General features: G+C 38.2%; 1 protein-coding gene across 6 annotated transcripts in view; it reads left to right on the top strand.

Annotated features, from left to right (window-relative positions):
• Window positions 1-15748, top strand: part of sycp1 (synaptonemal complex protein 1) — a 95966-nt gene extending 80218 nt beyond the window's left edge. For all 6 annotated transcript variants that reach the window (XM_031896790.1, XM_031896793.1, XM_031896791.1 and 3 more), the window contains 7 exons: window positions 3836-3910; window positions 5316-5369; window positions 5455-5610; window positions 8379-8522; window positions 9077-9223; window positions 11511-11585; window positions 12838-15748. In XM_031896790.1, coding sequence (XP_031752650.1) covers window positions 3836-3910; window positions 5316-5369; window positions 5455-5610; window positions 8379-8522; window positions 9077-9223; window positions 11511-11585; window positions 12838-12981 — 795 coding nt within the window. In that variant the 3' untranslated portion in view covers window positions 12982-15748. The remainder of the gene's footprint in view (window positions 1-3835; window positions 3911-5315; window positions 5370-5454; window positions 5611-8378; window positions 8523-9076; window positions 9224-11510; window positions 11586-12837) is intronic.
• The last annotated feature ends 427 nt before the right edge of the window (window positions 15749-16175 follow it).

Below are 16175 nucleotides of genomic sequence, written 5' to 3'. Positions count from 1 at the left end.
TATCGCATGCTTTTTAACACAAAAAAGCATGCGATAAGCGTTATCGCCCTTTATTGAATCGGCCCCTAAATCTGTTATCGTCTCTTTCTTATCCTTTGTTGGACCCACCAACCTACTCCAGCCATTCATGATTTGCTTTGCTAAAAACTGTTGCTTGGGTTTGTGATACCATGTAACTTTGTGCAAAATGAAATACCAGCTAACCACTTATTTGTTAGTATTTTTATAGAGACTTTCCTTTCTTCAAATTAAACTGTACTAACCATGTCGTTGCATCCCTTTTATTAAATCATTTGGGCCCAAACTCTTAAATTTGCCATGCAATTAAGTTAAATCCTGCCACTCATCCAGCCATTTCTGGGCACACAGTTTCCCCTAATATTATGCACAAATTTAAAAAAATTAAAGTTAAATTTATGTTGTGCTGAGGCTTTTTGCTTTCACTAACAACCCTTCCAGATTAACATAGTACCCAGGGGTTCCTGTAACTCAGTTAATATTACGTTCTCTTTGGCAACTGCATCCCTAACTTATGACCTTGCCACTAAAAAAGAAGGGAACTTCTAACTAACTGCAATATTTTTTTTTTCTAATTTTTTGTTTAATTACCCCAGGATTTTCATATGCTGACTACAATGTATCTATTATTATTATTAAATTATCTATCTTAATTTGATTCTGTACGTTTTCAGTATTACTCTGAAAGGATTTACCTGTGTAGACTTCCTATTGTCTTTGAATAATCCACACTTTGGGATGATTGCCCATACAAGCATACAATTTGTACCCCTTTCACATTTGATCTTATTAAAAACCCAAACTCATGACCTCATTACCTTCTAATTTCCCCTAACTCTCTGCCATGCTAAAACCATGCATTCCACCATATGTAGTAATTGTGTCATACACCATAGATATGCGCTTGACTATATTAATAAATTGCTGGGATGTTTAAACAAATAACATCTTAGATATTTTATAAACTCTTTTTAAACCATTCTGGCATTATCTTGTCCCTACCTGTAACATATATATTTATATATTTTTTACTTCCATATCCCCCATTTTAATTGCTTTGCTTTTAAGCACTCTTAAATATTTAATGTGTCTTATAAATCAAATCTCCTTTATACTCACTATCTGAATCAAAATAATTTGTATCAGAATCAGAAACCTTTATCTTACCATACTCACCCTTCTCCTTTGTGAATTCTGATGTCCCTTTCGGTATACCACCATCTTTTGCTGCATCAGAAGCTGATGTCCCTTGCAGAACTGACTTGATCCATTTCTCCTGCTGATCAATTTGTGCTGTTCTGGTATTTTAACTTGAAACTTAAGTTCTTCAGTACCAACATTTTTTTTGCAGCACCCTTACAGCTGTATCCCGTTGAACTTACTTTTGTCTTTGTCTGGCATATTGACAACGGCACATCCCAGTATTTCCTAAGACAATCCACTGCACACCTCTGCTGCCTTCTGTCCATCTTATTGGGAGTACAAATGTAGCTGAGATTTGGAGCTGGGACCTCCAGATTACTGGTTGACCTTCCCTAACACCTGGGCCAGGAAAGCAGAAGTTCAAATGTAGCTCTGAACCTAAAACGCAAAAGCAAAGAGTTATCTGGTCCCCTTCCCTCCCATCCTCACCTTTTAAGCCCCTGATAGCCCTCCCCTTTCTCACCTGTCTTGGGTGAGTGTGGGGGCAGCTTACTGGAGCATTCATTGCCCCTACCCACTGACAGTCAGTACCATTTAGTTACCAAGAACAATAGGCCCCATGGGCCTCCATTTTAAGAATTGCAGCCTTCTTTTTACACTGAACTGTTTCTTTAATGGGGGAAGAGACTGCAATAAAATGTATTTATAATATTTATTAAGCCCAAAAACCTTGAAAACTTGAATATAACTATTCTGCATCTAAAAGCTGCTGAATTCAGTGAAAGGGAATTGTATTAGAAAAATGTAAGCTATTTTTCAATCCAGGTTTTTGAGATCTTCGAATTTGGCATACTCATGGAAAGTGATAGGTAAAAAGTGATTTTACTACCTCAAAGTTATTTTTTCACATTTTTACACAATTATTTTTTGATGTTTAACGTTTTCTAATAAATAGACAACTAGAAAAAAACCTGAAAATGTGAATTTTTTTTTTATAAAACTGCAACTAGACTTCAAGTTATTATTTGACATACTAATATGTCATGCACATATAAAAATATTGTATAAGTAAAAGTCAAGTTTTTCATTGCAGAGCTTATCTAAACAAAGCTTTACTTGAAAAGCTTTACAGTTACAAAGAAATTTGTCATCTATTCAAATTACATTAATATGCAAGTCAAATTTTAATATCAGCTTAGATATGCTGGTGGCTTGAGGAAATATATTTCAGTGGACCAGAAGCCTTGCTATACTGTTTGATGAAAGAAATTAAATGTTGGTGTTTCCCTGTAAATTTTGCGATTACTTCTTTAGTTATTTTAAAGGAGGTGTTCACCTTTAAATCAACTTTTAGTATGCTAATGACAGTTGTAACCTAATCAACTTTATAGCTGGTCTTACTAATTTATTTAGCAATTTTAAAATTATATGGAAACCTTAAATTTTTGTGGTCTGACCAAAATATAAAGAATAATGCATTTCCCCTATTTTCCCCTAGATTTTACACCAAGTTTCTCTGGTCCCCTGAAAAATGGTTCTATAGTATTTGCATTTTAGTTTGCCTCTTTCCAGCTTCTTGCCACTGACCTGGCAACTCATAAACACATTGGCTGTGAGGCTCAAGTTGTAATGCAGATCTTGTTTTTTATTGTTTAGCTTTCAATTTAGGCCATATCCTATTCATATTCTAGGATAGTTAAGCAGTCAGGGAGCAATTACATTTTTAAGCCAAACCGTTGCAGAACAAAAAAAAATAATTATTGAAAGCAATGTTGAAAGTAGAAATCACAATTAATTGCAAGTTGGTTTTGAGTATTGCTGGCTTCATGTTACTTTTTAAGTGAAATACCCCTTAAAATTTTAATATTTATTATCTATTAAACATTTTTTTTATAATGTTGTGGCCACTGTGAGTAGCTAACAACCCATTCCATTCTGTCAATAAAAAGATACATCTAAATACTTTTTGACATTTATGGCTAAATGAAAAGTTATTATTGAATTAGGAAACAAACAAATGAATGGGAATCAGAAGGGCACATCGGGGTCTTCTGGTAACTGAGGCTGCAGACCTAATGCTGCCCCATCTCTCCCCACTTACCTTCAGCACATGAATGGTGACTGTGGGTTAGCCAAATTCATTAGCAGAGTACATTGTTAAAAAAGGTTAAGCATAGTGTTTGCTTAAAATGAATCTGTTAATAAGGCCTCAGAATGCAGTTGCAGTTTTCCACAGTTGGTGTGCAAAAATATACCATTTTTTTAACTTACTTGTGTACAAAGTTGCTCCTTCCACATTGTTGCATTTACTACTTCCATCCTACCTCCTATTGGGAATCACAAGCAGTGCTCCTGTTAATGAATGAAAACTGCTGGAGATACCAGCACACTCAAACTGGCTTCAGGGTTCCCACAGTGGTCAACTGACAGTAAACTTTCAACTAAGGAATCAAGTGGCAAAGTAATTTTGTGGCCGTAATTATACTGAAAAACACTACACTGCATTGCACTTTGTCCACTGCACTATTAAATAAGCCATATACTGTAACCCATGGTAACCACAAATTAATGACTGATTGGTTGCTATGGGTTACTGCCCAGGGGCAAATTTGCCCAGTCTTTATAAATGAGGCCCACTGTGTTAAGTTCAGTCTCTTTGTTGGTTTGTCTTTAGGAAACTGTTCTATCTAATACAAAGGATGAAGTAATTTATCTTAAAGAACAACTTAAGCAACAAATAGAAGACAAGGTAAGCATTTACTTCTTTTAAGCATACTTTTAACTGTATTAATGGGGCAAACATCTTGTATAGCTGGCTGATTGGCTGATGGTAAAGCATTTGGAAATTGTATTGTGTAAAATTATGTTTGGAAAAGCTGAATGGGAAAAAGAAAGAGGAAAGATGAAAGAAATTAAATGTTGGTCTCTTGTCTGTTTTTAGAATATTTCCCTGTTAATTTTGCGACTGCTGAAGTCTTTGGGTTCCAGCAATCATAAAGCACACCCCAAGTGTGCATGGGGTTTTGGGGGAAAAATCCTTGTTAGCTGAGGTATTTTTCCGAGAAAGATTTCTTAAATAAGAAAAAGTTTTTAAAAAGCCTGTTTGGGGAAAAAAGCTCCAACTAACAAGGTTTTATTCACGTTAGATTTGCATTGATTGTTGCTACTGATTGTTGCTACTGTGTGTATGAGTGCAGCAGATTTCCACACGAAAATGCATACTCATGCATTTTGTGGCCAAATTTGTAGTATGTGTATGCATCCAGGCTGATGCAGTGCCTGAGAGTGCAGACACAGAAGCAGCCAGAGCCTTGTGTAGCACTGGCCTAAAAGGCTTTTTTTTTTTCTCTGCCGGCCTATCAGCCAGGGGGGAGAATTCCCTATACAGGCATGCGCAAAATTTAGGAGGATATAACAAAGCTGTGGAGCACACACAAAATTTTGTATGCATGTACATATTTGTGCATAATTCAGATTACACACACACAGTGTTTGTGCAAATGCCACCTAGAAGTAATTAGGAGGCATCTCTAATTAATAACCAGCTGTTGATGCAGAGGGAGCACACTGCAAGCTCTGTCACCTCTCTAAACTGGGTGTTAGGCTAATGTCAGACCAGGCGTATGGTATATTTTTCAGCAAGCTGAAAAATGCTTTTTGCCAAAAACAGTGGAAGCTGAGTAATTTTGTTACAAAGGATTTGCTCGTTTTTGTACTTATTCTAGGATTCCCATCAGTCCTCATTTTAGGACCTTTGTCACCGGGACAATGTATCTGCCATCTGCTGCTATAGGCACAAGAATATCTCTGTTTTTTGGCTTTTGCTTCCCACAATTCTGCAGTAGGGGAGCTTTTTTGCATTAAGAGATACAGCAAAGTGACAGCAGTGATAATAGTAGCCAGAAACTATAACACACTAACATATGTATTTTCTGTTTTTAACAGACCTTGACCTTAAGTGGGTGTGGTTAAGGTGTAGTGGTCAAAAAGTACCAAGGTGCGCTTCACACACTGGACTTTATAGGTGTCCACAGATTTCATTTAGAAAATCTGGTAACCAAAAGTTATTTATATGGTGCTATTATTTTTCAGTTTACAATTGGTCTATGTGTGGGATTTGACTTCTGTTGTAGTAATATGTTTGTAAATTTCAGACACTTATTGCACAAGAAACCAAGTTTTCCATGAGAAAAGAAATGAAGAACAAGGTAGGTATGGGACTGAAAGGTCTTACTGAAGCAGCTGCAAACATTACTCTCTGGTAATGTATGTCTATCTCTTATCTCTTGTTAGAAAGTGCAGGCTTCTTTAATGGACACTCCACACCAAAAAGCCCAAAGAATAGATTTACAGTCACATATGATTCCTTTTGATGAGGAAAAACAGCCATTCAGCAAGGATGCAAAAATAAGGACACTAGCGAGGAATTATATGCAACCATCTCAACAGGTTTAAAATGTTGTATCTGTACTGTGATTTGTTTCGTAATTCTGTATTGTTGTTTTTTAAATATTTATGTTGTGTGTATATGTGTGTTTCTCATATTTTGTATACATAGAATACAAAAGCTTATGGGGCTGATTTACTAACCCACGAATCCGACCCGAATTGGAAAAGTTCCGACTTGAAAACGAACATTTTGCGACTTTTTCGTATGTTTAGCGATTTTTTCGGATTCTTTACGAATTTTTCGTTACCAATACGATTTTTGCGTAAAAACGCGAGTTTTTCGTATCCATTACGAAAGTTGCGTAAAATCTGGCGATTTTTCGTAGCGTTAAAACTTGCGCAACAAGTTGCGCTTTTTTCGTAGCGTTAAAACTTACGCGAAACTTTGCACCTTTTAAGTTTTAACGCTACGAAAAATGCGCAACTTTTCGCGTAAGTTTTAACGCTACGAAAAATGCGCAACTTTTTACGCAACTTTCGTAATGGATACGAAAAACTCGCGTTTTTACGCAAAAATCGTATTGGTAACGAAAAATTCGTAAAGAATCCGAAAAAATCGCAAAACATACGAAAAAATCGCAAAATACCGATCATTACGAAAAAAACGCAATCGGACTCATTTCGACCCGTTCGTGGGTAAGTAAATCAGCCCCTATGCCTCAACAGAGATCCAAGACTACTTCGCTAAAACCTCAGTAAACATTTCCTGCTAATTAGCAGGGCAAACAGACGGCTCAGCAAGCAAACTTGTGTCAGATTCTTTAGGGCGAAGACACACGGGCCGATTAGTCACCGTGGCTTTTCAAAAAGTCGCACCGACTAATCACCCCGTGTGTATTCGCCCTTATGTTGGTGGCCTACAAGGGGGCTTGAACAGATAGAATAGGCAAGACTGGTACTGGGTACTGTACGTTCTCCACTGCCATAGATCAATTGAAGCAAACTGGAACAACAAAGATTTTGTTTTTAAATTAAAATGCAACATAGGGCTCAGCTTGATAAAGGGCCAGGTGTGGCATGAAACCTTGCTGTAATGCCTTAAGGATGCGAATAAAGCATTTTAATTTAAAAGAAAATCTGTGCTGTTTTGGTTTGCTTCAGCTAGGTTTAAGTAGGACAGGCTTCACCCTCACAGAGACAGAGGAACCAAACTGAATGGACATGATATCAATGTGCAAGGTTTTAATAAAGGCAAATAACAAACAGGAATAGGTGCAGAACCATATATAAACAAAATATACAGGCCAGAAATAGTAGAAACCAGCAGGCAGAATCATAGTCCAGAAGTCAGGCCAAGGTCAAACCGGAAATCCATAGAACAGGACAAGGAGGGGCCAGGAGCGAAAGGAACAAGGCTGGGGTCACGGAACAGGAACACAGGGACAGAGCCTCAGAAGGCAGCAAACAAGGACCAGAACAGGATAACCGAGGAGAGATCACAGAATGAAGCTCAATGACCAGGCACCAAGCATTGGTTGGGGACAGGCTTTTAACGGGTCATGATTACAGGATGGAAAACACAGAAGGATAATGAGGTGGGTGGAGGAAAGGGAGGAGACAGAATAAACACAAGCGAGTGACAGGAGAATTGGTTAGCCCTAAGTGCCTCCAGTGGCTCAGGAGGCAAATGCATACCACCAGAAACATGCAAGCCAGTGTTCAAGTCCTAGCTGATCCTAACACCTGAATCTTTTAGCATCGGCATCTCTAATCCTGAATTTAGCTTATCTGTCTTCCTTCTTCTGCTCATTTCTAAATATTAAATATCAAGGGAAAATGACATAATACTTAATGGGATTTTTCTTTCCTAGCCATCCTCCATGTCAGCTATGTATGGATTAGCTCCTCCCCTTTGACCCCAGACAGAAGACCCTCCTCTATCAAAAACTTTAAAGCCTCCCCACTCCTGTACACAGGTGTCTGCGTTGCAAGCTACCAGGTTCCTTTATCATATTGCACAAGTAAGAGGCCCTCTGTCAGGAAACCCATAAAACCTGACTCCCCCTAAAGTCCACCTTCTCAGCGAGGCCCAGAGATGGATCCTTTTTAAAAAATGGTCTCACTGCCTGAGGTACAAGGTAGGAGACAAAAAAAACACCTGTGTAAGGTAGTGGGAGGAATTTCAAGTTTTTGATAGGGGAGGGTATTTTGTCTGGGGTCAAAGGGGAGGAGCAGTGGTGTAACTATCTATACAACAGACCACAGGTCGTGGAGGGGCCCAGGCAACAGGGGGGGCCTGGACCGCCCTTTTTACCTTTAAAACAGAGGTGCGGTCAGGGAGATGCAGTGCAAGAGGGCCAGGAGGAGGAGGTGTGGGAGGAGGGCCTGTTCGCACCGGACCCCTCAGAAGATTTTTTTTGCAGGGGGGCCTGGCAAGACCAAAGTACACCGCTGGGGAGGAGCTAACCACTTGTAGCTGACATGGAGATTGCTAGGGAAAAACATTTTCTACCCTCACCACCTCTGGATCTGTGTTAACTAACATGAGGTTCTAAACCACCGTAGTCTGGTAGCTGTGTAGGGACAAATACAAAATGTCAAGCAAAGGCAAGTACATCAAGAAACTGCAAGGGAACACCACTAGAATTTACATTTTATTGTACAGTGAAATATGCAAAAAATGTCATTATATAATGTTTTGTACAGAAACTTGTCACCCTAGATTAAAAGTTTGCTAACAATGTGTCCAGTGGGTGTGGCCTGTGGCCTGGGTCCTGAAAGTATGCCTTCTTAAAAAAAAGAATTTTTTATTTTATTCTTATATTTAGAACTATACTGGAAGGTCTTCACTGAGCATAAAGGAGCCATGTGAAAATAAGAAAACACCTTTGGTTGACTCAACAAAGAAAAAAAGAAAAGCTACTTTAGCATATGACTTTTATTGTGACAGTTCAGGAAGCACAGATATTCTGGTAAAAATATATTCCTGTCATTAGAAAATATCATATTGTAAAATTTTACTTTTTTGAGAGAATTGATGAAGGATGGGTTACTATCTAAAAGAGCAAATGTGGAAGGAAATTTTTATGCAACATTTTTACATCTATTTATATGCCAATATGTATTGCACAGCTTTATAACTACATGTGCTTTTACTAGGTGTACTCCATGGGGTTACAGAATACATGATTTTGTATTCTATTACCACACTTTTATACAGTTTGGTAAATTTGCCCCAGCACTTTTCAATAAAAATTGATTTTTTATTAAATGCCCTATTGGTTGAAGATCATCCACTGGGCTTTTGATGAGGAGAAAGTTTAATCAGTGCTTTTTTGCGTAACTTTTCACCCAGAATGCTAGTACAGATATGGAATCCCTTATCCAGCGATCCGTTATCTAGAAAGCTGCAAATTATAGGATGTCTAAATCCTTTACTGTAAAGTCCATTGACTGAAATCCTAGCACATTCCAAGACCCTAACCAGAAGATCAATATACATTTTCCATTTTGTTCATATATTTAGAACTATACTGGACTGTCTCCTTCACTGAGCACAAAGAAGCAACATGAAAATAAGAAAACACCTTTGGTTGACTCAACAAAAGAGAAAAGAAAAGCTGCTATAGCATATCACTTTCATTCTGACAGTTCAGAGCGTGCAGATATTCTGGTAAAAAAAAATCTTGTAATAGAAAAATATTGTATGTGAATTTACAAGGGATAGGTTACTGAAAGAAAAAAAAGATGAAAGAAGAAGATTTCATTTGAAAATGCACTTTATTTTTACACTACAATTTTATACCAATACTTGCTAACATTTTTACACAGCATAACTACATGTGATTTTACTAGGTGTACCAGTGTACCGTGGCTTACAGTGGTGATGTTTGTTGTATTCTTATACCACAATATCTACAAAGATTTGTACATTTCCCCCAATGTTTTCCTTCCAGAATTGAATTTTTATTGAATACCCTATTGGTTAAAGATTATCTACTAGGCTTTCATCAATGCTTATTTGCAGTTTGTTATTCCACCCGCAATAGGACAAGTAGGGGATCCATTATACGGAAACCCGTTATTCAGAATGCTCCAAATTAATTCAAAAATTATTTAAATGTTTTCTTTTTTCTCTGTAACAATAAAACAGTTCCTTGTACTTGATCCCAACTAAGATATAATTTATCCTTATTGGAGCCAAAACAATACAATTGGGTTTATTTAATATTTCAATTATTTTTTAGTAGACTTAAGGTATTAAGATCCAAATTATGGAAAGATTCCTTATCTGGAATACCCCAGGTCCTGAGAATTCTGGATAGCAGGTCTCATACCTGTACAGAGTATGGGATCTCTTATTCAGAAAACCATTATCCAGAAAGATGTAAATTATTATGTACCTAGGTACTTCTACTGCAATGTAACAAATTATACAATAATGAAAAAGAAAAATTGTTCTTAATAATATATAAGGGCAATCAGCAAGCCACCATGCCACTTACTTTGTCACTCCTTTTTGAATGAGTTGCCAGAGGTAATGAAATAGCTCTCCTAGAATATCTTTTTAGAGGGCCATCTAATAGGAGGCTAACTGGATGAATATAATTTAAAAGTTTTATTTCTCTTCTTTTGCTCTAATCAGAAAACTGAAAGTTCAGACAGGTCTGACCCAGCTGAGAGAAAGGAAAGGCATATCAATTAAAATGTTAAGACTTTGCTGTTGCTTTTCCTGCTTTCAGTGTGTCTGACATTACAGATAGATATCTGGTGGATAATGTACTCCCTGCTGTAATTTAAGACATTAGAAGTGACCTTGGAGTTATGTCACCACATACATTTTTGCACAGTGCTGTAGGCAGAGTCTATTTATAGAGGTCACATAACTGATGCGACTACTAATATCTACATATATTTAAGCAGGGTATACATTATACAGTCTGCCCGGGTCAAAACCTCCTGCTCAGTTTCCCAAATTAGTTTGTTTAAAACAAAAAAATTTCCCTTTAAATTTCCTTTAATTTTCTCTTTATAATATAAAGATTTCTGCCAATGTTAGAAAGCATGAAAAAATGTACACTGCCATTCAGGTCAATGACAAGGAGTACATTTAATGCAATTTGGCTATTTTGTAAACATCTGTAAATGTTTTCTTTGAGTCGCGGTTTTAGAATCATTCACATTAATTCCAAATAAATGAGAACAAATAGTCATGTAGAAAGTTCATATCATTGCATTCTGTGTTTAGCAAAAGAAATGCCACTTTCTAAAGAGGCCTTATGTCTTGGGTCTTAAGAACTGTGCTTAATGCAGGCATAGGCAGAAATTACTAGCCTTCATAGTAGGGAACCGAATTCATTATTTTTGGGCTGATTCCTTTGTGAAAGATTTGGCTGAATGTCGAACTTTATCTGAATCCTAATTTGCATATGGATTAAATACATAATAAAAACATGTTTAAGAAATGTTTTACTTCAGTGTTAATGTAACCAAAAGTCACGTAACTTTAAGGATTTGGATTCAGTTCGAGTAGACACTTGAATTCCGCTGAATCGGAATCCTGCTGGAAAAGGCAGAATTTTCGCCGAATCACAAACCTAATCCTGGATTCGGTGCCTCACTACTTCCTAGTTAATTATATATACTCAATATATTTTGCTTTACTTGGTGTGATTTTATGTGAGTGCCTACTGGCCATCTTTCATTAAGCCATTTGGTCAGGTATTATTCAATTTGGCTACATATATCAAAAGTCAGTTATCACTTTAATCTGATTAAGTCAGGCCAGTCACAATTTATACACAGAATTTTGTTTGCATGTGTATACCCCTTGTTTTATGTGCTAGTATTTTATTTACTGTTGCAGCAGCTGTATGGGCAATTGCTAAGCTTGCTAGCAGCTGTAAGTACAAAAAACAAGGCATTTTTGTAATTGAGCCTTATAATCTTTTATATTTTAGGAAATATGTGAAGATGAAGAAGAATTAAAGAAGTTATTCCAAATGTACCCCAGAACCACCAAAGTCACTCGAAAGGTCTATATTTTTAAGTAACATACTAAAAAAAAAGACATTTAGGGCAGCTTTATCAAAATGTGAGATTAGAGCTCACCTACACGTGCCTGTACCCGAGCGTATTCCATTCATTCCGTTGCAGGCACAGGTAGGAGGGTATGGCGCATATTTTTGGCAAGCGTTTTTCATCTTGCTGAAAATATACGCCATACGCCTGGTGTGGCAACAGCCTTAGACAATGAAGTAACATGAATTTACAAAGAAAGTTAAGACATTAACAACCCTAAGGGAGATATTTTTCCCCAATGTTCATCTCCTACTCCCATATGGGAGTGGGTTAATTCCCCAAGGAAGTCTCACCTGGGGAATAATTAGCAGGAAGATCTGCCTGCAGCCAGAGAGAGTGAATGGTTAAGACTGACTGAAAACTGAAACCGGTGTGGGAGGGTCGGTGCCTGTGTGGAACAGCTTGGAGTGCTGCTGGTTTGTCTCCTCCTTTTTTAGGAGTTTGTTTGGAATTCATTCCCAGAATTCCTTTTGTGTATTTGTGTCTCCACAACCTTAATGATTTGTTTTTGTTTTCTCCCAAACAAAAAGGACTCTCTGAAGGTACAGTGACTTGTGGAGTGGAGTTGTATTTTTGGGTTTAGCTGGGAATCCCAATAGGGTACCGGTAGCAGAGAGGGAAAGCACCCTGTGTATTAGTTAGAGCCCAAGTGTGGCAAGGGTTTTGTTTTATTTTGTTGATACTCCTGTCTGACAACTGAGTCTAATCAAGAAGTACAGGCGTCCTGTTGGTCTATGTCTGTAGTGTAGCGAAAAGAGACATTCATACAGAATTAGCCAAAAAATCCAGGTAAACCTCAGTTTCTCACCATGGAGTTAACAGATGTGTGTAGTGCTGAATTCTTGATGCAGAGAGCTGGATCATTTCCAAATTCCATTTCTGGTCATTCTGGTGCTGCAGGCAAATTTATGGACTTGAAATATGGTAGGCACATGTAGCCGATATCCACATAAAAACGCGAGAAAATGCTAAGTCTTCATTCAGCTACACGTGCCTGCACCCTAGCGCATTCCATTCATTTGGGTGCAGGCACAGGTAGGAGTGTATGGCGTGTATTCTCGGCAAGCATTTATCGGCTTTGTTTGGCATGAGCCTTAGGTACCGCCATAGGTTTAATATATAGTTGAATACAGCCTGCAGAACTCTTCTGGATACCTAATGACTTTTTGCCATTAAAATTAAGTTTTCCTTTGTTTATCCCATTAGGAGACTACTGGAGCAATATTCAAATCTCCTGGTCCAGTCCTCAAAACTGCTGCTATGAAAAAGATGAGAGAAGCTGGTTGGACTGCTGTGACTAAAGTGAACAAAAGAAAAAAAATGAAAGCAGCAGAAAAGTTATTCTGCTGAGATAGTTAAATGTAAACCTTTCTTTTTACATGTCTACACTGTAAGGTACAGCTACTACAAATACCTCTTCAATACCAAAGGATATGTAAAACTTAAAAACAAATTAAAGTAAAATTGCACAGATTACTCTTCTAAGCACTTTTTAACTTTACATTCATTATTTTTTCTTATACCCTTTCAAGATATTAGACATTTTAGACAATGTAAAACTGCTAATAAAGTGAATTTTGTAACAACAGCACCATCTGTTGGTCATTTTGACTGGCTGTCAGGATAAAACATTAGGCTATCAGACCAGACGCATGGCGTATATTTTCGGCAAGCTGAAAAATGCTTGCTGAAAATACCGCCATACGCCTCCTACTTGTGCCTGTACCTGAATGAGATACGCTCGGGTGCAGACACATGTAGACGATATCTGCATAAAAACGTGAGAGCAAATGCAAATTCTCACGTTTTTATGCGTATTTTGGCTACATGTGCCTGCACCCGAGCGTATCTCATTTATTCGAGTGCAGGCACAGGTAGGAGTGTATGGCGCATATTTTCGGCAAGCGATTTCCTCTTGACGAAAATATACGCCATACACCATGTGTGGCCTCAGCCTTAACTGAGAAAAGTAAGGTGTTGTGATGTTGCTTTATTAAGTGAGATTAGTGTGATGTTAGTATTACTAGTTAGTATTACGCAGAGCAACAGCATAATGTTAATAGCAAAACTGCTTAGAAGACTGCTCTGAACAATTGTATGTTTATTTGTTTTTAGGGTTTACATACTGATAATGCAACGTTGCTGTATAACTCTTCAAACGGATGGTAAGGGCTGTGGCACACGTAGAGATTAGTCGCCCGCGACAAATCTCCCTTGTTGTGGGCGACTAATCTCCCTGAAATGTCATCCCACCGTTGAGAAATAAAATCGCCAGTGGGATGGCATATGCGGCGCCGCGATTTCCCCAAAATCGCAGAAGTTTCCTCTCAAGGCAACAAGGCCGCGTATGCCATCCCACCGGCGATTTACATTCTCGCCGGTGGGATGGCATTTTGGGGAGATTAGTCTCCCGCGACAAGGGAGATTAGACGCGGGCGACTAATTTCTCCCTGAGCCAACGCCCTAAAACTTTGCTTCTCTCAAAGCGATTCTGACATGGTGTAAACATTTTTTTTTCTGGCCATGTTATATACTTACATGATACCTTCTGAAACGCTGTAAAAAAAATTCCCACGGTCCAGCTGCTCCTCCGTCGGCACCTTCTGAATGTGAGTCCCACGACGCCGCCATGTTCTTTCTTCCCTTCCGGCTTGCTGGAACGCCGCCCCTACAATAAAAAAAAACGCTCACCTTTCAACCAATCGGCGACGGTCCAGCGTTGCCCTCTCTAGCTTCAGTGCGCGATGACGTCATCGGATACGTCATCGCGCACGCCGGCGCTTAGCAACAAGTGCACCGATGCTTCTAGGCTATTCCTAAGCCTGTTTGACTGCGGGAGGGAGGGAGGGAGAGAGAGAGACAGAGCAGCACACAATCAGGACGGTAGAATAAGATAAGTCAGAGGCAGTATACTCACAGGCAGTCAGCACTCGGCAGTCTCCAGTCTCCAGTCTTGAGAGAAGACACCAAGATCACGGCAGGGTCACATGATTGATGACGCTTCTCAAAGTAAGGGAAAAGGAAAGGAGGAGGATCTTTGTGAGACTGACGTCAGCCTTGCTCCTGCTTTGACTGACAGGCTTAACAGAGACAGTCGGGTTTGGCTCACAGTCGGGTCCTGGATCTTAAGAAGCGTTTATTAAGAAAACAAGCGCTTTCCATAGAAAATGGTCAACATGTGTAATAGGTCATTTTGGAGGTAGAATCATATAATTAAATGTTTTATTTTACTGTCAGTATCCCTTTAAATTGTACAAAACTGATAACGTGGTGGGCAGGTGAATTACATTGAGGAAACAATATTGCAGCACCTCTCCCAACTGTGCATCCAAAATACTGTTTCCTAATAATATCTGGGTTTTTTTCTTCTTGTGCAAGAGAGGAACTTAATACATTACCCTATACTGCCACTCTAAAGGCCAAGGGCACATACTTAATGATCAAACCACCTGCTCCTGGAACAGAAAGCTTCCCATTGGCATCCAAGTTTTCACTGTGTCTGTGATTATTTCCCAGAAACATGGTTTTATGGGGTTATGCACCTGTGCCATAAACCCAATTTACTATGCTTATTTAGAACATAAGTGGACACTGCCCCTTTAATACCCAATTAATATAGATTGGGCACTATTAAATGTGTAAATTTGCAGCACAAGCAGTTTTCACATTCATTTTATTCTCGTTTTTTTACACAAACTTTATTTTACTTTATTAAACTATATATTTTACAGGTGATTTAAGGCCTCATTTACATTAAGTATGGGTGATAGCGCAAAGTGCAAAAAATAGCCAGAAACTGCAGCGGTCATTGTTCTTTTCACTTTGCCCAGCACCCATAGCCACAGATCTTTCCACAGAATGGATCACACACCTGGGCTTCTCCCTTCAATGCTGTACTGCCTGTATTGTATTCAGACTGGGTGCTCCAGTGATAGCTGTCTATTTTTCCAGAGTAGAGCAAATCAGTACTCTTTGTAATGTGCATTCATCATTTTTTCCATGCTGTTTTATAAAATTAGCCGCTTCTTTCAAAAGTTGGTTAAACAAGAGGAGCTGTGATCCACTGGCTTTTAGGCTGATGCCACACCAGGCGTAGGGCTGATTTTTTCGGCAAGCGTTTTTCCGCTTGTCGAAAAAATCAGCCCTACGCCTGGTGTGGCATCAGCCTTAACCATTGGGTATAAAAGTAAATTATTTTTTCCTAAAAATGATAAAAAAAAATATAGAATACAGAAAAACATTTTTCAGTCTTTTAGCAAAACCAGAACACTACTTTCAGGCTATGCATCACCTATAATTAAAAAAGGTTGCCGTTTTGATCTTAATCGCAGTGCATTTTACAGTTTCGGAAATGTTATTGTGCTAAAATGTTAACTAATTCTTGTTTAACCTATGCAATAGTATCAAATAAAAGTTTTGTTCAGTAAGTTAGTTTTTGCATGTTTTTTAAATGCCCAGGTCAAAATAATGATTATTGGGCAAAAACTTAATTTTGGTTATTGTTTATCATTTTGCGTAATTGCATATTATACAGAAAGATATCA

This window comes from Xenopus tropicalis, chromosome 2 (genome assembly GCF_000004195.4).
Source record: "Xenopus tropicalis strain Nigerian chromosome 2, UCB_Xtro_10.0, whole genome shotgun sequence".
Lineage (NCBI taxonomy): Eukaryota > Metazoa > Chordata > Amphibia > Anura > Pipidae > Xenopus > Xenopus tropicalis.
The sequence above is the reverse complement of the archived record's forward strand: the minus strand, read 5'-3'. Positions and strand labels throughout refer to the sequence as shown.